The 24345-nt window shown below is 53.2% G+C and overlaps 1 protein-coding gene across 1 annotated transcript in view; it reads left to right on the top strand.

Annotated features, from left to right (window-relative positions):
- LOC104506714 (kin of IRRE-like protein 3) overlaps positions 1-24345 on the top strand; it is a gene marked incomplete at its 3' end in the record, with an annotated part of 46853 nt that overhangs the window by 9518 nt on the left and 12990 nt on the right. Inside the window, exons 4-6 of the mRNA XM_010147753.1 lie at positions 20007-20155; positions 20558-20685; positions 23612-23738. Of these exons, the coding sequence (XP_010146055.1) occupies positions 20007-20155; positions 20558-20685; positions 23612-23738 (404 nt within the window). The remainder of the gene's footprint in view (positions 1-20006; positions 20156-20557; positions 20686-23611; positions 23739-24345) is intronic.

Here is a 24345-nt window from a genome sequence, read left to right as displayed (position 1 = left end):
GTCGTACATTCCCCCTCCCTGCGAAGGTATGTTTTCCAGGTCACCCAAGAGCACTCAGCCGCAGTTTCTGGTGCTTATTCCGCTTGCTCCTGCGTTTATCACTGCTCGCATGGGTGTTCTAGCTCATTCCCACAGCCGGGGGATGCAACGGCTGGAGCCAGACACAGCCCCTGATCCCCGCAGACCAGCAGACACCTGCTGTGGCACGGTCCTCTTCCCAGCGTCCCCGCTCCGATGGCTCCCTGATGCTGCTCTGGCCTTGATGATGTTGTTACACGTTGAGAGGCTCCAACTGCCTCCGCATTAGGCCGTCTGCTGCGTTTTGCTGCATGCAGCAAGTCCTCGGTCAGAGATTCATTGGCGCTTTGGAGTGGATTAAGAGGCCTGGCACCGAGCTGGCGGAGCCATCTGTTTGGGGACATAATGAGCAAAGCGCCCTGAGTGAAAAGTCTATTATGGGAAAATTCCTCTTTTCTTTTTTGCATACTCTTTTATGATTTGAACAATACAACTCTGTTGCCGTCTCCGTGTAACCCTTAAGCAACCGCCGTAAGTTTCTCCAAACCCAGCAGATGGAGCAGAGCTCAGGAAGGGGCAGAGCAGAGGTGCCTGGGCTGGAGACGTGGTGGCACATTGGGACATAGGCTCTCCTTGAGTGGGAAGCTCTCCTTGTGTGGGATGCTGTCCTTGAGTAGGACATTCCCCTTGAGTGGGACGTTGTCCTTGAGTGGGAAGCTCTCCTTGAGTGAGACGTTCTCTTTGACTGGGAAGCTCTCCTTGAGTGGGACGTTGTCCTTGAGTGGGATGCTCTCCTTGAGTGGGATGTTGTCCTTGAGTAGGAAGCTCTCCTTGAGTGAGACATTGTCCTTGAGTGGGAAGCTCTCCTTGAGTGGGATGTTGTCTTTGAATGGGAAGCTCTCCTTGAGTGGGATGTTGTCCTTGAGTGGGAAGCTCTCCTTGAGCGGGACGTTGTCCTTGAGTGGGAAGCTCTCCTTGAATGGGATGCTCCCCTTGAGTAGGACATTCTCCTTGAGTGGGATGTTGTCCTTGAGTGGGAAACTCTCCTTGAGTGGGAAGCTCTCCTTGTGTGGGTAGGGTTTTGACAGCCAGCTGGGGTCTTCACTAGTGCCTCTCCAATGGCTGCAGTGAGCTCAGAGCAGGACACAAGTGGTTGAGGGGCTCCTCGGCACTGACTGGAGAAATGGCATCGCTTTGCATCTGCAGTAGGTCTGGGCAGAAGGCAGGTGTGGCCTGCACGCCTATGCCGAGGCAGTCCTGACCTTCTGTGGATCGCTAGTCATCAAGATCCTGCAGGGATCGATAAGCAGGACTCCAACCACAGCCATATCCTGCAACAGCGAGGCTCGTTGCTCAGTGTTGCATTCAGGCTTGTTCTCTGCAGAGGGTGAGCAGATGGCTCTGCACCGAACAGTCACTGCCGTGGGCTCTTGCACATGGGTTTGGGGGCTGCTAGCATTGGGAAACACCCCTTTTCTCAACAGTTTCTCAGTCTAAGCTGGCAAAAATATGGGTACAGAACGCGGGGTGGGTTGTCATCACCCTTTAGGAGAAGAGAGCGTCACGCTCAGCCTCCTGGCTCTGGCTCTTGGCCACGAGGCTCCGCGTCTGAGCCAATGTGGAGACGGCTCAGGTACACCCCCGTCCCACCGCTGCAATCAGCCGCTCATCACTCCTGCCTTGAAGTTATGAGCGAGCACGCACAGGCATGCAATCAGTTCTGTTTTCGCAACAGCGTCAGTTGGTAATAACAGAGGAGGCACCTCCGGGGACAGGTTACCATGACCCACCTCCTGTTAGGCTCGTACAGCTTAATTAGAACAATCGAGTTTGCTGGTAGGAACGATTCCTTCTGGCTGGATATCTGCTGTCAGCACAACAAAGCAATAATTGCGTTCCTGGTTACACAGAAGAGTTATTAATTTGAGAAGTCAATTAATGTCAAAGATACAAATAGCCCTGTTTTCATATTTACAGTTAGGAGGAAAGCGAAGCGCGTGACAATCTGGGGAAGGATCTGGGCGAACGTCCCACGTGGGTGTTACGATTGATTCTGGTACAGTCGAAGGCAAAACAACCACCTTTGGCCATGAAACTGGATGGTGGCCAGAGCCTGGCAAAATTCCTGCTCCAAAGACAGGGCACTGGCTGGATCATCCCTGGGCTGATCCCCTGTGCAGGGGAGCAGCTGGGAGGGCTCCCATTTGGGTTTTCTCCTTCCTCTTGGGTGTTTCCACCCTCCGCACGTGGCTCTCCCTGGCCAAAGCAACGCTGGATCACTTTGCCCCACCAAATAGCTGGACCCGCCACGCTTCTCCCACCGTTGGTGCCATCTCCTTAGCACGGGGCTTTTGCTGTCCCTTGTAGCGTCGGATTCTTCCCTTCTGGCCCATCCCAAGGCCCCGTGTCTTGTAACCCGTCCTCTTGCCTGAGCACTGGGGTTTCTGCTTTGCTGCAAAGCGCTTTGTGGTTCGTTTCATGATGGACTTTACTATCAAAACTAATTGCACATTTTTTACAGTTTGTGCTTTCCAATAACTGGGATTTTTTTTGGGGGGGGTGTGGGGGAAGAGACTTGAAAAATTCAAACACTTTGGGTGTTTCATTTTTAAACTCCCTTAACACGTTAACGTGACACGAGGCTTGTTCCCTACCACTGTGACAAGCAAACAGGATTCAGCAGCGCTCAGCGGGGCTTTCCTCCCCTTAATGGCTCTGATTGATTGTGGAGGGATTCATTTCCCTTCCAAAAGATCCCAAAGCTCTTCACTAGCTGTAAAGGCAGCAGATGTTTTAGCACCAAAGCTTCGGGTCTCCCGGAGCAGGACATCCAAGCGAGGAGCTCCCTGCACCTCGCCGCTGACTAGGAGGGAAGGCGGGTGAAGGGGTGGGATGTGTAAAGCCCCAGCACTGAGGTACTTGGAGGTGTGAAAAGGCAGAACATGAGCTCCTTGTCATCCCCAGGGCCACTCCAGATCCCCTCAATGGTGACAATGAACTTATTCCGCCTTAAAAATGTACAATAGAGAGAGAAAGTGGGATTTTTTAAATTTTTTTCTCCCACTTTTCTGTATCTCCCATGGCTTCCCTCACTGTCAGACAGAGATGCTGGATCTTGGTCTTCAGCCGACACTTAATTTTAATACCTCCCAATATGTTTGTCAGTAAACAGCTCTGCACACAAAGGGAAAACGTCTAAACAACATAAATCCCTTTTTCTGGGCATAAATCCACAGCCTGCTCTTGCAGGGCCATTCCTGCATCGCACACACGAGCAAGCTGTCACCTTGCTTGAATTTGCGAGGGGCGCTACGTTTTGTGTCGGGTTTGCACCCCGGGTTTTGCTGGCTGGGACGAGCAGGCGAGGTCGAGCGTCTCACCCGAGGATGAGATGAGGATCTGTGAACGCTGCTGCTCCTTCGCAGGAAGCCACTAAGCCCGTCCTGGGCTGTTAAGCACAGACCCCTGACTCTTTTCGTTAGTGTGGGAAGGGGAAAAGTGGCAAAATTCAACCAAATTTCCCAGGAGACAAAAATCTCCCTCAACCCCTGCTAGACAGTATAGCTTTGATGAAATCAAGGCCGCTGCTTTTTCCTGAAGAGGTTTCCTTCGCGCTCTCTTATATAATACATCACATGCCTGTGGGTTTAATGGGAGGAAAACCCGGTTAGAAAGGAGACCTCGGAGCGATCCGCTCCCAGAGCCAGAGTGGAAAGTTACAGCATGAGCTGCCTCTTCTGAGCGGGATTTAATGACATTTTGTCAAAATTGGCAGTTTTCCACCCAGTGTTTGGCCTCGGTGGCATTTTCTACCTGGAGGAAAAGCCACAACCCCCCCTCCCCTAGAATTGGCTGTTAGGGGTGGGCTGGAGCCGGGGGGTCCTTGGCTGGAGACACGGTCCCTCCGCTCCTTTTCTTAGCTGAGGACACCCAGCAGCCGAAGCTGGAGCTGAAATCCCAATCCTCCTCCCTCGCTGGCAGCCCCGATTCCATGACGAGGAGCATCTTTTTCCCCAGGGGTGTTTGCTCACCCGCCGTGTCACCTGGGCTGTCACTCACTTCAGGACGCGGGCCGCTGTCACCGAAAACAAGCGGGAGAAGCTGGCAGAGGGCTGGGGAGGCGCCGCAGCGAGGCGTGAGTGGTTTTTTTGGCATAGGGGTGAATTAACCCTGGCAGCAGGGGTTTTGTTATGCGCCTGTTTTCCCTCTCACCATATAGGGCAGTCATTGCACAGACATATCCTATGGCCTCTATAGGGTCTTACACCCCACCTGGCCTGGATTTATCCCGTCTCCACCTGGGATCGTGCTCCCCTTGCAGCTAAAGAGCAGCTCAGCCCACCAGAACGCTGTTCCACATCTCCTTGCTGCTGCCAGCGCTTCCCAGGAAAGGCTCAAGGGGACCTGGGGTGCTTGGCAGCACCTCCATGGATGTGTCCCCATCTGCTTTAGCCCCGTGGACATGAATGATTCTGGGATGGGGCGGGGGTGAAATTTGGGAATTTACTGAGTTTTTTGGGGTTTTGCTGCAAGCAAATGGGCAAGAAAGGGAAAGCAGGAGAGAGTAATTAGCTGTCGCCATTGTTCTGCCGCCTGTGATGGCAAGTAAAATTAATGGAAAGCAACAGAAGTCGGGGATACGTGAACCGACTCACAACCAGGCCTCCTCTTTGCTCGCTTCAGATCTCTCTATTTGCCAATCTTCTCTTGGCTTTTGATGTCTGTTGTGTGTCTGTGGGGTGTTTTTTTTTGCTGTTATTATTTATCACTCGCGGTAAGAAAGAGAATCTTTAAAGTGGCAGAAGAAAATGGGAAAGTTTAATATTGCAAGAGGAAGAGTCCCTCAGCCTTTTGGGCTCCTCTGATGCTGATTATTTTTGCAGAGCGATGGGGAGTTGGTACAGGCAGGGCAGCAATACATATCTCACTCTCCCGCATTGATACAGTGCGCTCGCCCCCTGGGCTAGCAAAGACCTTTGCAAATAGCGTTATCTTTGTAGGCATGGGGGGGGGAGGGTGCTTTCCGAGCCACCTACCAGCCTCAGCTGCAGTTCAGGGGACCATTGCGCTTCCAAAACAAGGCTGACGGACAGACAGACAGACGTAGGTGGAAAGAGGGAGCTATCCCTCCCTGGCTGCTGCGAGGCATCTGTTTCTGGCGTTGAACAACACGCAGCCCTCTCCGTGATTGTGTGGGACGTGACAGAAGGTCCAGCAGAATCTGCAGCAGAAGCAGAGGTCAGGAGGAGTTGGGAAGCGTTTATTTAACACCAGCCAGGGGCTGGTGCTACACCTCACCTTCCCCATCCCATAGTCCTTGTTGGGCTGAAGACGAAGGTGCCACCTACCCAGATATTGGTGAATCAGCCAGGTTGGTGAATGGCAGCTGCAGGTCAGGGCTTGAGCCACACCATCTTCCCAGATCACAGGGTGCCCGCTGAGGCTGTGCCGGAGCTCGGAGCCAGCCTGGAGCATCCCTCTGTCCTCAGCCCCACCGTCAACACCGACACACCGCATGGCTCGTCTCGCAGCAGGAGCGTCGTTTGTTTGTGTGCACAGGGGGCTCTGGTCTGTGGAAAAGACCTTCTTTTCTGGTAAACACTGTTTTATCTTTGAACCAACAGCATGCTGTTGCTCATCAAATATTAATCCAAACTCAACAGCTTCTTAAAGAGGTTTGCTTTAAAGGCGGTGGGGCTGGAATGCACCTGATGGGAGAGTGTCCTCACCTCCCTCTGCCTTTGCGCAGGGGAAAGCAAAAGAATGTGTGTTGTTGCTGTTGCTAAAACAGGGAAGAGACCCAGTGCCAAGCCTGTTCCTCCAGCCTGCTCCAGAGGGTCCTGGCTCTGGTGGGGATGCAGGGAGTGTGTTTCCCACCCAGCCTCAGGAAGATGTGTACATGAAGAGCCCAAGGGCCTTCTGCTGTCTCTGAGATTCATGCATCATGCCCAGCTGCAGGTCTGCAAGTATTTTGGCTGCTGGTCTTGGGGGAGAAAACATCAGGTTTGTTGGGGCTCGGGTAGACACAGAGAAATCTTAGCTGATGTCGAGGAGCTCTGAGAAGAGAAGGAGAAAATAACGATACACATCATCTGTGCTTTAGCCTGCCTGTCTTGGAGTCCTTCATCCCATGGAAATGCATTCCCACATTTTGTTTCAACAAGCCCAGAGGAGAAGTTCAAACTCCCTGGAGCGTTGCTGCTGTTTTTACTTTGGGTCTCGCCTGCACAGCTCTGGGACCTGCTGGCTTCTTAACAGATTATTCATGTGGCACTTCAGGCTGCCATGGAGAAGTCCAATTCTCTGGGAGCCTGTGCCAAGTGTTCTACTGGAAACGACCCCGCTGTAGCTTGGAAGTTTGCTCAGGCGCTTGAACCAACTCCCTCGTGGCTTGGCAGTGCTTTGCTACGTGGCAAAGCCATTCGATGTGAGTGCGTGCCCCTGGGTGTCGTTGGGTGGAAGAGCAGCAAAGCCAGGAGAAGACTGGGAAAGACTTATCAAAGGGATGGGGAACGGAGGAGGGGATGAGTGGATGGCCAGCCCTTTCTTGGCTGGGATGAATTGTTGCACCTTTACTACCCCTGTAAGCATGGCTGGCTGGGCCAACTGCTTGCTCTAGCACATCCATCATCAGTCACGGGCTCAGCACATGGCCCCGGTTTCTCCAGAACAGATCCCTAGGGATCCCCAAGAGAGAAGAGCCGGCCTCTACCCTAGGCACAACAGAGGAGGAAGCTCAGAGTGAAGGCCAGCGAGTCATTTTGTGTGTGGTACCCAGGGATTCCCATCCCCAATTCCTTACGCTGATCCTCAGGGATCAGACCTGTTTGGATGGGGTCCCCCCATGCCAGAGGGCTGCCTCCAGGGATGCATCCAAAGCAGGATTCAAGTGAAGGGAGTCAACCCTCATCTCCGGGCAGTGAGGACAGCTGGGTCGATAGGCGGATGCATCCTATTTTGGCTGCCCAGGGGAAGGCATATTTGACGTTCAGCGCCCTTCCATGGCACCAACATTGTCCCTGCCTCTTCCATTCAGCTGCTGCAGAAGATGTTCACAGATCCATAGGGTGTAAGGGCCAGAAGGGATGATTGAATTGTGGAAAGCTGATGTAGAGATTCAGGGCGATGCATTTCACTGGCAACTTTTGACAGAGAAGTGGCAAACGATCCATTTAATGGGCATGCCTGGCACTGCCTGCAGCCAAGCAGCAGCAGTGGCCGTTTTCCCTATTCTGGCACTACAAGACCTGAATATATTTTAATAGGAAATTCAGATGGCTTTGAAAAATGTCTCCTGGGAGTTGGTGTGTTTGGTGCATTGCTTGCTTTCTTTTGCCCATTCATGAAAGGCCCAGAATAAAAGTGAACATCCCCCTGTCCCCTGCATTCCCCAGAGCTTCTGATCACGGGGACCACTACCAAACTGGCACATTTTTTGTCTTTCCCAGCAGCATCTGCCAGGGAAGGGGGATCTGCAATATTAAGCTCCTATTAAATGACAATCACATCTCTATTAATATTTAAAAGGGACTGTCAAGGGTTGGAAACACACTGCAGAGCAGCCAGTGACCACAGGCAAGGGTGTGGTGTGCATGGACACGCTCCCTCAGGTCCATCAGGCTCAGTGTCACACTCACAGGGGAAATACCCCCGGCCGTCTCTGCTGGGGACTGCAAGGGGGACTGGGGTAGCCCCGCACTGTCCTGCAGAGCCTCGAGAGTCCCTGCTGACCCAGCTGCAGAGACATGATACGGGGAGCAGCTCACCGGGCGGCTGCTCCGGGCAAGAGGCATCGCGGCATCTGCAGGTGGTACGGTCACTCTGGTTTCATGGCCATTTCTTGGCACATTTAGGACATACTCCCCCCCAAAACCAGCTCCCTCCTTCGGTCCAGCTTGGGGAAGGTGCTTATTTACACCACCGTGTGGGCTCTCCTTGGTTTGGCTGCCCTCCTCCCGCCCTGCTCCCATCTGCTCCCTCCGACGGCCGAGGCTGCTGTTGCCGTCTGTCCCGCCGCAGGGCCCCGCGAGGCCCGTCTGTCCAGCGGCAGGCCGCTGCGAGCCCATATGCCATCCCTCGGCAGGGCTGTCACCCCTCCCGCTGCCTCCCACAGCCGAACCCGGCAAGAGAAGCTGGAGCGGGGAAGGGGCCTGTAGGCGTTTCACAGCAGCAACGGAATAAATCTAATTTATAGACATAGCAAAATGCAGCTAAAGCGGGAGTTGAAATGAATGAAAAGCACACAGAGGTCTCAAGTTATCGGCACTGTAACATTTCTCCTGACTATCTCTGTTTTCCTGCCCGGGTTTGTCTTTGTAGCTTCCTCCCAGACAACTGGACCTTTGCTCTGAAGTGAAAATGAAAGCTGGAGAAAGAAAGAAATAATGGGAAATGAATTCTTCAGATCTCCTTCGTGATGCATCAGCCCCATCTGCCAGCTCCCTCTGACAGGGAGCGAAGTGTGGCTGGGTGGCAGGTGAAGAGGGAAAGGCAGGCTTTTAAAAAAAAACAAAAAGAGGTAAAATAAAAGGCAGAAATATCCCCGCAGCTGGGAAGTGAGGCTGGGCTGCTGGGGGGAGCTCTGCCAAGGCACGCGGTTCCGGGTGAGACCGGGAGGATGAGGTTGGAAGAGCCTCCCTTCGCTCACGGAGGTGTGAGCACGGGGAGGTTTGTCTTCCCCTTCCCTGGCTTGTCAGGGTAATGGGAGATGTTGGGAGGCAGCTCCAGCTAATTAGGGGAGAGAGTCTGATGGCTGGGAAGGGAAATAAAGGGGGGGTGGAGGGGAGGAAAGCGCTTTGTACTCCTGAGCACCACTCCCAGATGTAGAAATTATTAAAGGTATCAAACAGAATGAGGGATGAAGCAGCCAGCCCAAACTGCTGTTGGATGGAGCCTCTCCAAGGCAAGGAGATTGCAGAGGGGCTTTGCTGGCGTGTTTCGAGAGGGCTCACATGGGCTGCACCGTGACTGGGGCCATCCCCATCCAGCCAGGACCGCCAACATCCCGTCGGGCGGGAGCTGGCAGCCTCACAGGTCTTCAGGACTCCAAGGCTGGAGTGAACCTGTCTCCAAAGCCTCTCCTTTCCAGCCAACCTTGCCCGCAGAACTCTGTGCGCTAGCAGAGACCTTAGGGTTTGCCACCAAGCAAAGGCCTTCTTTTAAACATCTGTAGGGTTGGGAGAGATTGGAGGGTTGTGTTTTCCCAGACTTGTTAGTCACCTCTCCTTCCAGAGAGGTTCGTGGTGACTGGGAAGGTGGCTGGGAAGGGAGCGTCGTTGGCTGCTGGAGCCACATCTCCTCTCCCTTTGCAAGGAGAGGTGGCAGCTCCTCAAGCCTAATTTAGGAGTCTTTAATCTGAGTTATTCCAAACCACACTTGCCACTTCCTTCATGCGTTCCCGCAGGATGATGGGCTGATTTCACAGAACGAAAAGCCTTAAGCAAATCTTGTCACACAAGAAAATTGATTTTTCAAAACTGACTTTTACAAGATTACTGGCGTTTTTTTCCCCCCTCATCTTTCTTCTATATCATTCCCTTCTAGTCTCACGAGGTGGCTTCAGATCTAAGGAAATTAAGAGATGCTGTGACTAAATTGAAAATATGAAAAGGGGGATAAGGAGGAAAAAAAAGACACCCAGCCCTCAGCACCTCCTCTCCGGCTGCCTCTGAAGTGCAGCTGCGTGCGCCCGCACGCGTGAGGTAGCAGGGGCCTCCCTCACCGCTCCTGCTGCCGTAACCTCTGTGCGACGTCGGGACGGAGTCTGTCAAAGGGGTTTGCCGGCATCTCACAGGGAACACCCCCTGATGGGCATTCCTTGGTGATCCCAAGCTGCATCACAGGGGTTTTTCTTCTTCGCCCTCGATGCCTCCATTTTATTTTCTCTTTTGGAAGAAGAGAGTTTCCTCCTGACGCTCAGTGGAGACATCTCAATGCATTTTGTTAAAACAAAAAGAGAGAGAGAGGAAGAGTTGCCTTGAAGTCATTTCAGACAGCTTAAAATATCTAAGCTTTTGTGTTTCTGCAGTATAAATAATGAATCTTTGTACAGCTTCCGTGTTGGGAAAGACGTTGATTTAGGAGGCCGTCAGCTCTGTTTGAGGTTTCTCTGCTTTCATGCCAGAGGGTGGGGAACGTGGCCAGGGACGGGCGAGGTGTGAGTGATGAGGGAGAGAGCACAAGAAGGACCTGGGGACAGGGGCTGCACCCACCCCAGCCCTTCAGGTGCTTTGCTGAAGGGTTTCACTTCTTGATTCCCCCTTTGCTCCTTTATCACAGTTTTCAGGGGCTAGAGGGGGGTTTTAAATGGAGGGTGAAGCTTTTCGCATCACTTCTCTCCCTGTCACCATCTCTGGTTGGGTAAATCAGTGGTGATTTGGTGATTGCAGTCAGCATCAGTTATTGTTCATTTGACTAATTCCCCAAGCAGCGTCCTTGGAAATGTCTCGGTTTAAAAGAGCTGTCAGGATAGCTCCAGGACGTAGGCCAACATGCAGGGCAGGAGTATGGGAAAACGGTGGCACTGGCATCCTAAAATAAACCCACTGAGACCCACTTGGCCCCTGGGAACACTGATATCCCCAGGACATGACTGGTGTTGGGCACTGGCAGCCAGAGGGCTGCTCCTGCCATACGTAGGCCGTCGGCGTGTGAATCCGCTGCCGAGCTTGGGCAGACGTCGCGCGGGCTGGGTAGTCAGGCTGGGTTCACTGGGAAACAGCAAATCTGGGAGAAAGAAAGTTGGCACAAGGCAAGCTGGGACAGTTTCTGTCAGGAGAGCCTGCAGAGCTGGGTGGCCTGGGTAGCTGTGGCAAGGACGTGCTGTGCATCCTGAACCAACTCTCCACCTGGCATGAAGTTGTTTTGGCGTGTTTGTTTGGGGTAGACGGCACCTGGCATTGCAAAGCCCAGCCCAGATGGACTCAGAAGGAATTCTGGCCTCATCCAGCATCAGATCATGGAGTAACTGTTAACCTCAGGTCTTGAAGTTATCCTTGGGTGTCTGTTCCTGTGCAAAGTCTCTGGAGGCTGTTGGCAAATGTTAAAGCAAAGGAAATCCGCAATCTGTTGCCTCTGGATTAGGCAGCCGTTTGTCTGTAAAGCATCATGCAATGCTTATTGCTCAGCTCTGCTTGGCTATTGACGTGTGTAATTAACGACTTCATGGGTTTCACTTTTGGAAGTTTGGGCTTTTTTGAAATGCTGTTTCTTGCTGGTTTGTAGGCAAGTCGATAGACGATCGCAAAGCTCTTAGGGGTCAGTCTGTTGCACCAGTATGCAGCCATGTCTGATGATTTTCTCATGAGAAGAGCAGTGTTGTTACCAGGGTGGTATAAGGAGTCTCAGGGGGCTTGGCCAAGAGGAGAGTCGTGAGCATAAGTATAGGGATGGATGGATGGGTGGGTGGGGGTGGATGGATGGATGGATGGAGGAGGAGAAGATGGATGGATGGATGGATGGATGGATGGATGGATGGATGGATGGATGGATGGATGGATGGATTTCATACCAAAAAGGTGACCAGATCTTTTGGTGAACTTGCAACTTGATCCTACGTCACCTGTGTATTTGCATTAGCACAGGGGGAATGCATTTCTGGCTATATCATTTATTATTCTTCCTTATGGATTGCCAGATCCCCGAGTTACTCACAGTTCGTAGCGGGAGCCCACATTGGATTACATAGAAATTGCTGCCCTTGGCATCTTCTGCAAGAAGATTCCCCCATAATTAGGACTGAGCCTGTCTTTACCTGGGGTGCATGCCTCTGAGCACAGTTGCCTCCACTGATAATCCTAATTTCAATCATTTGATCTAGACACAGTTCATCCCTGAATAATTAACTGTTCTGGCAGGACCGGCCAAGGAACCTGCCAGAGAAGGAGCTGTGCCTCACACCAACCTGAGGATGTGCCAAAATTTAGACAGATAGAGCCTAAAACAGGAGTCTGGATGGTGGGATGGCAACAGCAGTTGTCATGGGGAGGGAAAGGCTTTAGGGGGACTTGGTGAGTTTGCTCGGAGCTGGGGCTGAAAAGTCGGAGGGAGCTGGCTCAGGCTGACAGGCACCGTTGCCCAAAGCATTGCCTGGCTGCTTGGTATGTCCAGGGTCGGTCACCCTCCTTGAAAAGTTAATATAAACCTGTCGCAAGGCCTGTGTCCTCTGTCCATGCCAGTGAGAGGTCAACCTGATCTGTGCTGAAGCCCTCACACACTACAGGGATCACAAAGACCTTGAAAACTTCCTAAAATCAAGGCCAGAAAAACTCAGAGGAGCTTTAGGAGTCAGCCAAGAAAGAGAAAACCCTTTGAAAAGCCCCAGCCACCTGACAGCTCCCTGGACACGCGTGAATCCTGTGCACAGGAAGTCGGGAGCCGTTCCTGCCTGCATGCCCATCATTTCTGACCCGAAGCGTGTGGATTTGGTAGCTTCTGTGATCCAAAACGTGCAGTCCAAGCTCCGGCTTCCAGATCCCTCTGGGAGCAGGTTTATTATGCTGATGGAGGGCTGGGCTTTTCTGTCTCCATTCACCACTGCTTTTTTCTTCCCTGCAAACCCCAAAGGGACTGCGCAGCGAGGTGTGAAGTTGCAAAGGGCACAAGCGCCGGTGATGTTTTTAAGGTGAAAAATAAGAGCTGTAGTAGAGGGAAAGGCAGGTCTGAACAGCTTCACAGCATGGATTCACTTTGCGCTAAGCAGGAGGATAAACACGGCGACGAATTAGCGCTTCAGTATGCCAGCATCCGTAAATCTGGCCAAAGGAATTCTGCTACGGGGGTGGAGTGGGGTAGGAAGACCCCAGAAAGGACTAATCCCGTTAAACGACTTGAGGAAACGCAAACCACGTGATGAAATTGGATTACCCAAACCGCGCAAGAAATAATAGTTAAGCTATTAGTCATGTCTGTTGTGTGGCGGGATAAGTCAAGGCGATGTAGGCAGGAGAAATGAAATGCAGCATCGCTGCCGAAGGGGTAAGATTCCCCTGGGAGAGGTGACACCTCCAAGCTCATCCAGGACTGAGGGCTGACTCACATCCCCAGCATTTCCCCAGGATAAGCAGTTTGGGCAGCTGGCTGTCGTGGCCTGCTTCTTCAGACCCGCCTGAATGGTTTTAAACTTCCTCTGCACCTAGAAAAATCGGGAATTTAATATTAGTAATTCAACTTGGGGAAAAAAAGTACAGTTTTCATATGATACCATGACCCTGGAGCTGAGGGTTTAAGGAGGGGAGAGGAGTTATTACAAGAGAGGGTGGACTTGTGGAAGAGGAGGGGAAGAAAAGCATCCCTCGCAGCCGAGAGAGAGATTAATGGGGACAAGATTGGTGCACAGCCCCCTCATGTCAGGGGGTGGAGGAGGAGGGGGGATTTTAAACAGGGGAATTAAAAGAGCGCCAGATCTAAAGCATCTGCATTTTGTTTTGATATGTCAAGAGAACAGCTCGATTTGCTGAAGGAATCACGCAGCCCGTGAAGTTTTGTGCTTTTCCTTTGAAATAGCTTTTCCATCAGGGCGTCTCCGGTTTCCTTCCAGATAGGATCAGCATCCTTACCAGCCCCTTGTGCTGGGGAGGGTGTCGGGGGCAGGGCACGGTGGGGTGTGCTTTGGCCAACACCTCCCTGCTGCAAGATCCGGTGTCCATAACCCTCTACGGTCCGCGCGTGTGCTGCCACCGGGACACGGTGCGGGATGCGCACGCTCTGGGCAGGTAGTACTGCTCGCCAGCACGTGGCAAAGCCACCCCTGGGGCCCACGGCCATCCTGCCTCTCCGGCGTGCACAGGGGTCGGCACGGCACGCTGCCGACTGGGTCTTCGGCCAGGTGCTCCCTGGACGTGGGGCTGCGGTGCACAGCACTGTGCCATCGCTTGTCCGCACGGCTCGTCAGCTGGCTTTCCTCTTCACCACGGCTGATCGGCCAAGTCACTGACAAGTTAACAGCTTTATCTACTTCTCCCCCTCCACTTCTGTGGGCAGTTTGTTCACGGTGCTAAGCAAAAGGCTATTTTGATTGTTTTCTCACCAAAACAAACTGTGGCTTGTACAGGCTGTGCCGGTGATGTGGCTTTAATTGTGCCGTCTGGGAGAGAGAAACCTTCTCCCCCAGGCTTCTCCAAGCTCCCGCGCCATGGGCAGCACAAACCAGGCCCCGGGGCGTTCCTGCCCATCTCTACTCCAGTACCCTGATGCTTTCCGGAGAGCTGGACTCCTGTTGCACACCCTCAGGCATCATTTGCGGAGCACCAAGTAGCCTCTCACTGATTTTTCCCACCCGTGGGACTTGCTGATGGCAAGGAGGGGATGCGCTGAAGACAGGCACCTCCCTTGCAGTTTGATGAGCAATCAGGCTCCTCACCGGCCTCCTCTCTTGGCAGGAGGGGGAACGCCAAAGCTGAGATTAGATGGAAAATCAAGCCAGAGGTTCCTTCTGCGCAGCAAGGTGTTATTATTATCATCAAAACCCCAGAGTGTTTAAAAACAATCAAACCCCAGTAGCAGCAACTTGTGTATCGCGGCGAGCGCAATCAGACACCAAACATTGTCCTTGTCAAGGATTCAAGTCTGAACTCCTGAAATTCGGGGAAAGGTTGCAATCTTTCTCACTGTTTATTTGTTTCTGAAGAAAAGCCAAGTGGGAAAAAAGAAGAGTAGCAGAGTTGGCATCTCCACTCCGAGGTGCAGCATCTCCGCCATCTCCTGGGGCTCGCTCCGCAGTGGAGCGGAGATGCCTGCGTCAGGGACGGAGAGGTTTGGGAAGACTCCATCGCTGCAGCAGCCATGCATGGATGGAGGTTTGTTAGGATGGGAGCTGGAGGCTTGGAAGCCTTTCCTCGAGTATGGTAGGCACCGTCGTCTTTGCTCACGTGCGTGAGGGCTGGCCAGTCATCGGCAGGGATGCTCAGCACTGTGCTCAGGGCCCTGCCCTCCTGAACTGGATTAAGCCCCAAGCTGGAAGGCCCAGCCTTCTAATTTAGGTGGCGGAGAGGATCTCTATCGCCTGTGCTGGCTGATAAATGAACCCGCTGCGTTGGCACGGAGGGAGGATGCCGGACACACGGCTGGGAAACCACACTGGGTCCACGTCTTCATTAGGGAGAGAGCGGGCAGGAGAAGAGGAATAACCCCATAAATCTCTATGATGGAAATCTATGCTTAATAAAGAAATGATTTGGGCAATGCATCACACTGGACCCGTGCGGTGGGGTAGCGTGACACTGCTCGGGCCCTGTTGCTCACTCAGTCATTTCTCACAAGACTGTCACTCACAGGAGATACTCTGCAAACACGAGCCATCCGCTGTCCTCCGCAACCTCCGAGGCATGCCACCTCATCATGAAACACCAACCTCCTCCATCAGCTCCTCCCCGTGGAGCACGCCAGGGATAGGGGGGCATTGCAGGGGTGCGGTTACGCCATCGTGCCCAGGGCTGGCTCCCGTCGGAGGATGCGCGGGGACCGCCACATTATGGCACTGGGAATGGAAGGTACTGCTGGCACTAAAGCAACAAAACCCATTCTCTGAGCAATTTGTAGCAATTAATAGCCATTCCCAGGAATGAAATGTTAATTAATTCGTTCCGTGAGCCATGCATTTATTTAAGGTATTTGTGGGTGTTCTTGGTACTTTTATTAAGCAATTAAAATGCGTCCAAGAAAATATTTATCTATTTTAAGTCATTCTTAGTAAACACAATTTATATGGCAAGTGACTGCTTTATTTTGCATTGTTAATTAAAAACTATGATACACTCCACTTCCCCGGGTTATACGCCATCCGAGCAGCCGATCTGCCAGGAGCTCTGGTTCAAGGAGCGTGTGTGCTGCCGGCAGCTGCGAAAAAACCTCCTTAGCAAGGATCCACGTAGCCTGCAGCGTGGATTTAAGTAGTGCTGGCTGGGGCATTATAGATTCGGGGAGCCCCAGCACCCCTGAGCTGAGGGGTGGGTGATGCTCCTGGTTGTTCCTGTGCTGCTGGGAGATGCTGGAGAGAGCCGTGGTCTGATGAGGAGCTTTGTACAGGAGGGTACGGATGAGTCCTACAGCCTTCCCAGGGCTGTAAAGTAAATAGCTCGTTCACACACGCTGTTTGTTGAAGAATTGTAAGTCTTTGCGCTTGTTCCAGCGAGCGTAGGCGGCGCTCGGGCAGATGAAGCACTCGCTAGCGATGCTCCTCCACGTACCGACGCGTGTCCTGCTCCCCTTAGCTCCTCATGGGCTCCACAAGCCTGGAAGCCCGTCCAGAAACAGGGGAAGTGATGGAGCTGCTGGACAAACTCCCTTGTGCAGAAGAAAACTCGGCTGAGCATCTTCCACCGAGACCCGGGATGGAAGCTCGGGAGCTTCATCCTGGCTTTCAGCAGGTTTCCTTCAGAAACCAGAGCAGGTCACTGGAGTAGTGCTGATGTAGGGGAGCTTTTGAGCTCACATTGCTTGTGAGCTAACATATCCCAAACTGTCCCGTCTTATTTGTGCACGCTCTGAGCTGGGAAGCGATCGATGGAGTCAGAAAAATGCTATTTCCCTGGAGAATGTCTCCTTAGAAAAGTCCCCCCTCCCTCTTATCTTTAAATGTTCAGAGGACCCAGTACAGGGGTGTGTGAGTTCTATTCTTTAATCACGGGTTTTTCATTGCTGTCTGTAATAGTCCCTTGGAAGCTTGGATTGAGGTATCTTTTTTCTGGTTGAAATTTGTTTTCCTCTATCGCCCGGGCCAGTTCAGTTTCCAGAAGATGCTGAATTGGGAGGCACTGGGCACTCCCTCCAGTGAGGCCAGAGGAAAACAAACACAGGTTAGAAATATGGGGAAGGGAATAACAAAATGAAACTCATCCCTGGGGGGTAGGAAATACCCATCTGGGGAGGGAGGCTGAAATGGTGCTTGGTGAAGAGAAGGGAGGATGGGAAGACGTGCAAAGCCGAGGGGATGAGGGGCAGCAGCAGATAGGATGCGATGTCCCCTGCGACATGGGGCAGCGGGTGAATTTGGAGCTGGCTTCTCAAAGGCTCTTGTTGGTGGCAGAGAGCAGGCAGCGAAGGCGTCTCACAGCATCCCTGCCACTCTCACCCTGTGGGGACCACCCAAGAAGCACAGGGAGGCTGGGCTGGGTCCCAGGGTGTTCCCTCTGCTCTGCCAACCTTGGAGTCCTTCCCTGCATCATGGCAAGCCCAAGAAAATCCTGGGAACGGACCCTTCAGGCAAGATCCCCAAAGGCAGACCCTCTCTGGGGGCAGGCTCAGCACGGGGGGGGACGCACAACGATGCTGTGCTGCCCCTGCGCAGACCTGTCCCTACAGCCCCTGCAATATGGTTTAGCTTAGGAAGAAAACCAGCAAAAAAAGTGACAGGCGAGTTAGTAGCTAAGTCAGATGAGGAGAGACTAAAGGAGGTAAATTTAAATAGTCTGGAAAAGACCCTGGGCGACACGCTTGCAATCTATAAATACCTTCAAGGTAACAATATAAATGAAAGAAGCCCTGGCTCTCAAGGGTGGTAGGACAAGGAGCGCTGGCTGGGAGCCAGGCGCAGTGTAATAAGGCTCGACGAGGCATTAGGAAGAAATTGGGAAGGGCCGAAGCAGTGGATAGGGCTGCTGCTGGAGCATCCTCCACATCCTCTGAGCTCTGTTTTATTCAGATTGTGTTTATAAATAATCACTGAGAGGTTAATAGGTGAGTGAGACGTGTTACAGGCTTGTTAAAAACAGGAGGAACTTGCCTCCTGGCTGTCCACGAGCACGTCACGGGCAGCTTTACAAGAGGGTTATCAGCTGTCGTTATTAAAAACCAATTTGACATTATAAAAGATCTATACTGCTTGTTCAGCCACATTGATTTAGCAGTGTTAAGCCTTGGAAAACTGGAGCAAGAACCTTGATCTCTGTTGAAGCACAAAAAATTGCTGTTTGTGACACATCTCTGCGCTCGGGGAAATCCAGTTTGGCGGAAGCGATGGGTTTTGCACAGATACGTGAAGCACAGTGCCACGGTGGTTGGTGTGTGTTTTCCCAAGCTGCCACAAAGTCAAACGGCTCCTCTTGGAAACCTTGCCCTCTGTTTTGCTGTCGTTTGCAACATCCAGGAGGTTCTCCTCTGAAGTGTGTCCAGCTTGAACCCACCTCCGGACACTTCTCTGTCTAGTTTCCAAGCCCCGGTGCCCTCCGTGTCTCTGCCGGGAGGAGGATCTGCAGGCAGGCTGCGAGGACACGACCCAGGGAGCTCACAGCTTGCTTTTCACCTCATCCTGGAACCTCGCCTTGGCCTTTGCAGCGCAGGGAAGATGCTTTTGTGCAAAATAACAAGGGAAGTGCCAGGCACAAGAGAGGCGCTGCATTGCCCCATGGGTTTGGTGCCACACTGACCCCATCCCGTTGATTCTGCAGGGAAGAGGCTCCGTGTCCCTGGTACCTCTCTTGAGCACCTGAGTGGCAGAACAAGACCCTCCAGAGCCTGGAAATCTGCTTGTTGCTGGGAGCTTCTATGGGGACAAAGCTGTACCGGAGCTTAGCGGAGCAGAAATGCTCCTGACAAAAAGCACAGAGTATTTCCACGTTCTCCAGCTGACCTTTCCTTTTCCCTGTAGGTTCCTACCTTCCTTCCTTCCTTGCTTTCCTCAAGGTTTCAGGCTGCAAGCCTTTCTGGCTGGCAAACCAAACAGGAGGCAGTGAGGATATGCCCCTTCTCCACCCCACAACCTGTGCAAAAGCTTCAGGGATGAGATACTGGAGCTCTGGCAGACACACATATCCCCCCCAGCTCTCCTGCTGCTGCCCGGGAAGGAGGAGCATTCCCAAGGGACAATTGGCTGCCGCGGTGCTGGCAGATGCTCTCCGCAGTGGGCAGCGTCTCTCCTGAGGCAGGGAGGCAGCAGGACATGGCAGCAGGAGGCAAGGAAGCGTGATGCTGACATCAGCCTTGCTGGCTGACCTCTTGCCAGCCCCTTGGCTTGGGTTGCCATTCCCTCTGGAAGGAGAAAGGCATCACATTCCCAAGGGTAGACCCTCTTCTCCAAACATCCCAACCCATCCAGCACAACCAGAGGAGGGCAGCCCCAAGACAACCAGGGCAGAGATTCCTCAGGGAAATCATCTTCCCTCTAATTTACCTATTGTTGTTTTGGGAGGAGTATTATTACAGTTTTTCCCCCCAGGCTGCTGCCTTCTCTTTCTTTCCCTTTCCCCAAAGAGCGGCTGGAGTTTCACACAGCCTGACAGCATCTCCTGTCTTTCCCACCCATTCCAGAGTGGCAGGTTGCCAGATGGTGCCCCATTAGGTCACATTTGCTCATTGTTTGGCAAACAGCGGCGTACTTCAAGTGCTGAGTTGACAGCTTGTTCTCCCAGACAATTTGCAAGTTGCGGTGGTGCAAATGCCAGCTTGGCTTTTCAGGGCAATGTTATTTCAGCTGCCTTAAAGGGATAAAGTTCTCCGTGATTGGAGGAAAAAAAGAAGAAAAGGGTGAAAGTGCGGGGAAGCTGAGAAGGTTTTTAGTGGTTTTGATGTCGAAGTACCGGCAGCGTTGCTTGGCAAGCTTTGGAAAGGGACTGCTCTCCTGGCACTGTGGTTTCTCCATCAGCGGAGACCCTCCATGTCCCATCCTTCCTATCACTGAGGTTTTCCACCCGTGCCCCACAACCCTAAGGAATGAGGTGTACTTGCAGCGAAACAGTCTTAGCAATAAGACTGCAATTGGGAAATAGCAATTTTGCTTTGTTTTGGAAAGATTTCAGTAGGGATATACGTACACATCGCTGATGTCTTTCCTCCAAACCTGTGGTTACAATCCCTACATCTCCGGGGAAGTGGATGATGCTGAGGAGAAGACCATGTCCCTCCTAAAAGCAGGGGCAGCAGCAGGCACCCTACGGTGTGCTGCTCCCCCGGCACTGCCACCTGTGTGCCAGGCAGGCCGATCTCCACCGGCGCGCACACGTAACTGGCAAGCAGCGCCAAGCACCACCACCACCACGCTCTTTCTCCTTCGGCAGGTGGGCGAAAAAAGGCCAGGTCATAAAGGAAGCATCCGGTGACTTCTACGAAACCATCGTGGATCACACCTTCTTCTTCGAGCCCGTCTCCTGCGAGGTCACCAACGCGCTGGGCAGCACGAACATCAGCAGGACCGTGGACGTCTACTGTAAGTAATGCCAGCTTGGGACTGGCGTCCCAGGGATAAGCAGGGACAGGAGAGCTGCTGGAAATTAATGGGAAGGGGACACTGCTACATCTGACTTGCTCAGGGTGCCTAGGGCTTCCTGGGCTCTCCTGCAGCTCAGACTTTGGAGAGGATATGGTGGTGGCACCCATGATTTCCTCCTGCCTTATGAGCACAGAGCTCAGGGTGGTGTCCCTGGGGAGCTGGTCGTTTGGGGGTTGCAGCAGGGACTTACCTCTGTCTCTTCTTTATTTGGGGGTCTTAGGTGGCTGTGACCCACAGGTCCATCAGGGCCAGCCTCCGCTTCCTCTGACCCTCTTTGGTCTGAGGCTTTCTGGTTGACACAGCCCATCACTAGGAGTAACTCCAGTCTCCCCTGTGCAGTTGGGCCCAGGATGGCGACAGAACCGCAGTCCCTCCTCGTCGACCTGGGCTCGGACGCCGTCTTCAACTGTGCCTGGACTGGGAACCCATCACTCACCATCGTCTGGATGAAGCGAGGCTCAGGCGTGGTAAGAATCGCCCCCGGGGTGGTGGGCAGCGGCACATCTGGGGCATGAGTGATGCTCCCTGTGGAGCAAAGCCCATACCTATGGGCTGGGAGCTCCTGGCTGCATAAATGCTGGACCTACAAGGTTCCTCCAAATGCAGGGGACAATGTAGCATTGCCTCCCAGGCTGCAAGGCCATGGTCAGTGTCCCCGGTTAGTCCAGAGAAGTGCATTAGGCAATAAAGGCTTTATTGCCTTTGGAATATTCTGGATGAAAGCGTGGGTGACTCCGCGAGGCATTCAGATGACAGGCTGAAAAGTCAGGCCTGGAGTCCTGTTTGGGAGAGGTAAAGGGAAAACCAGAAAATCGGTGCCATCGCAGCGCATCCCTCTGCCCCATCGAAGCCACCTCCCAGAGCACATGCAGCTCTCGCCCGCAGGGGTTGTCCTAAGGAGAATTGATTCCCAGGATAATGGGCGGGAGGGTTAAAGGGGACAGAGCATCATTTAACCTCTGGCTGAGGGGTAGCGCTGCCGTGAATCGCCTGCATGTGGTCCTTCCTGGGATGGTCCTTTCTGACCTCCGAGCTCACATCCTGACACATTCACCCCAGCTCGCCTCTGCTCTGGGCTGGAGACAAACTCAGAGTGTCTGGATCTGGCCCAGCAGACTTCACGTCTCCTTTTGTCCTGCAAAATGTAAGGAGCTTTGCAAATATTAATCACGGCTCAGTCAGCCCAGGGAGGCGCGAGGTACTCTGATCCCCTCTTTACAGGCTGAGCAAAGCCACCTTAAGAAGCTAAAGGAGGGCTGAGACGCGAAGCTCATCCGGAGGGAGCCCGCAGGTTTGATTTGAAAAGCATCTTTGGGGCAGATGCGTCCCGAAGTCGATGAGACTACGCTGACTTAGGCAGCTCCAGCCTGGTGTTACCAGAGAGCTGGGAGACACACTGGGGTGAGTCACGCTCCTCCCTCCCGCTCCCCACATCAAGGAGGGGAGCAGGCATTGAGGCATTAACTGCCGGAGTATTTTTTCCAAACCATAATGACCTCAGCAAGGGGCCATCTCCTGGGAAGTAGTTACAGACTTGGGAGAGCTGATGGCTCGAATCACCTAAGGAATCCCAGTGGGTCAATAATCCATGGGTGTTTTCCTATCCTGCAGCCGCAGTTGTTGTTTCTCTGGGTTATTGTTGTTACAGGCAATGCCCTCACACCCTAAGCTGCTATTTCATTTCCCTAAAGCTGCTGGAGCGTGCGGGATGGCCACAAGGAGCCACGCACAGCGAGATCCGGGGCTGCCTGACCCTCACAGTCCAGCCACCCCTCAGGGCTTGCCTTGACTAACTGGCAGCGGCCGGGCAGCACGCAGGCCCAACAGCCTGCTCCCTTGTTATATGGCTCCCTCCAGCTGCCTGGTGCTGGCTCGGAGGATGCTGGAGCTCAGGACAGACCCGCCGACTGGTTTGACCCAGCGGAGAGGCTTGTGCTCTTCAGCAGAGCCACCTCCGTCTTCCCAGAGGGATGCTGGCAGGGAACTCTGCTTTGTAAAGCTCACCAGTACCCAGCCGTCGTGGCTGGGGTGTGGGATCAGGGCTGCTTGTTTCCCAGACCCTCCACTTTCAGGGCCAGGTTGGACTCCTGCAAGATTGCCTTGTTTCCCCTGCTTTCCCCGATCAGAGGCCGAAGAGAGGGTGAGGCCAAGTCAGCATAGGCATTTCCATAGATATCTTTGTGCTCAATACTAAAACAGTGGGTTTAAAAAGGATCTCAAACTCAGCGTCTCTGCCTCGTGCCAGGTTAGGACGGAGACCACCATCTCCTCGCTACAGGGAGACCCAGATCCATGTCCAGCCACCCCTCAGGACTTTGCATGGGCACTAATTCCTGGCGACATCAGCCGTGGGAGCAGCAACTGGCAGAGCCGGGGGATCCCCAAGCAAGCGGGTGCTGAAAGGAAGAGGGGTGATGGGCTGACCCCAGCCTGCAGAGTCCTGGGGGAGAGCGGCAAAGGCAACCGGCAGGAATGAGCCCCCAGGGACACGTTTCCAGCACGGAAATGCGTTGCTCCGAAAGCAGCTGTTTTAGACCTGCCGTGGGTGTTTTTTAAATAGCACCAGTGCTGGGATATTGCTGACAGCCTCAGCCAGATCCCTCTGCTTCAGCAATTTTCCAGTTTTAATAGAGCTGCTAATTGCGCTGCCGGGGCAGGAGGGCAGTGTGGCTGATAGCCACGTTGCAGCCGCTCTGTAGGGAAGGCTTGCCAAAGGCAGCTGAGATTTCCCCGGCTATCCAGACCCGGTTCCCAGGGTGCTGCCAGCTCTCCCAGGTTGTTCTTCCACCATTTAGAATCACAGAAGCGTTTAGGTTGGATAAAGATCAGCAAAGTCCAACCGTTCACCTAACGCTGCCAAGTCCACCACTAACCCACGTCCCTGATGTCCCACTCGCCTCTCAGATACCTCCAGCGATGGTGGCTCGGCCGCCTCCCTGGGGAGCCTGTTTCAGTGCTTGGCAACCCTTTCCGTGAAGAAATTTTTTCCAATCTAAACCTCCCCTGGCACAAACCTCTGGGTTTGAAATCCGGGAGTCCATCCTGGCAGCGAACGTGCAAGTGCAAGGGTGGAGCGTGGTTCTCCCCCGAGGCATTTCTGCTCTGGGTTACGAGGCACTTGCGTCACTGCTGCCATCAAATTTTTTCCCTTGTATCCTGAACTTATTGCAAAACTGGAGTGAAGAATTCAAGTGAAAAGGAGCAGGACTTACGTCTGCCCCCTTAAAGTGGGCTGGTTCTTTATTCCTTGGTGAACAGCAGTACGTGGTATTTCCACGCCACGTACAACTTCGGGCTCATCCACTTTGTTTTCCCCTTGGCCACTCCTAACATACATCTCTTGTTCAACTGCCCATCACCCCTCCCTGAAAGCAACCCCCTCCTCTCTTCCAGGTCCTGAGCAATGAGAACAAGCTGACCCTGAAGTCTGTCCGCCAGGAAGACGCTGGGAAATACGTGTGCCGAGCCGTAGTCCCACGGGTCGGCGCTGGGGAACGGGAGGTGACGCTCACCGTCAACGGTACCTCTTGCTCTTCCATCCTGCCGTCTCATTGCCTTGTTCCTGTTGCTCTGGCAGCTTGTGTTGTTGAATTATCCCCTCAGATATTTGCCTACAGAGCAAATCCCACCCACAGCTGGATCTGGGAGGGTCCTGCCCTGCAGGCAATACCAGCAATTAGGGTTTTGCATTCATTTGCCCAGAGACGCATGGGTTAAAGCAAAAAAAAACCCAACATTATCTAAGACCTGCTTGGTTCCTTATTAGCAACAGGAGTTTATTGAGTAGTTGGGAGCTGGTGACTTTAAATCTTTAATAGATTTATCTTGCAAAACCCTTGCAAGGTCAGAGAGCACTGTTGTCTCTGTTGTACAGCCGGAGAGCTGGGAATTGAGCCTGGATCCGAGACCAGCAGCCTAATCACGCTCTCCGAGCCCACATGAGGATACCTGTGAGAGGCCGCAGCCGCTCTAGAGCTCCTCCCCGGCTGCTCCAGGCTCACCCAGCACGGTGTTGGGATGTGGCCCGGACCCTCACCCATGCTTGGGAGCTGGGAAGCGCTCCAGAGCCCTGGAGTTTAATGATGACCTGGACAGGACCCTGCAGCAGCCGATAATGAATTTCAGCC

Source organism: Eurypyga helias, unplaced genomic scaffold (assembly GCF_000690775.1).
Source record: "Eurypyga helias isolate BGI_N326 unplaced genomic scaffold, ASM69077v1 scaffold21792, whole genome shotgun sequence".
NCBI lineage: Eukaryota > Metazoa > Chordata > Aves > Eurypygiformes > Eurypygidae > Eurypyga > Eurypyga helias.
Note: the sequence above shows the minus strand (reverse complement) of the source record. Positions and strands in the feature narration are given on the sequence as shown.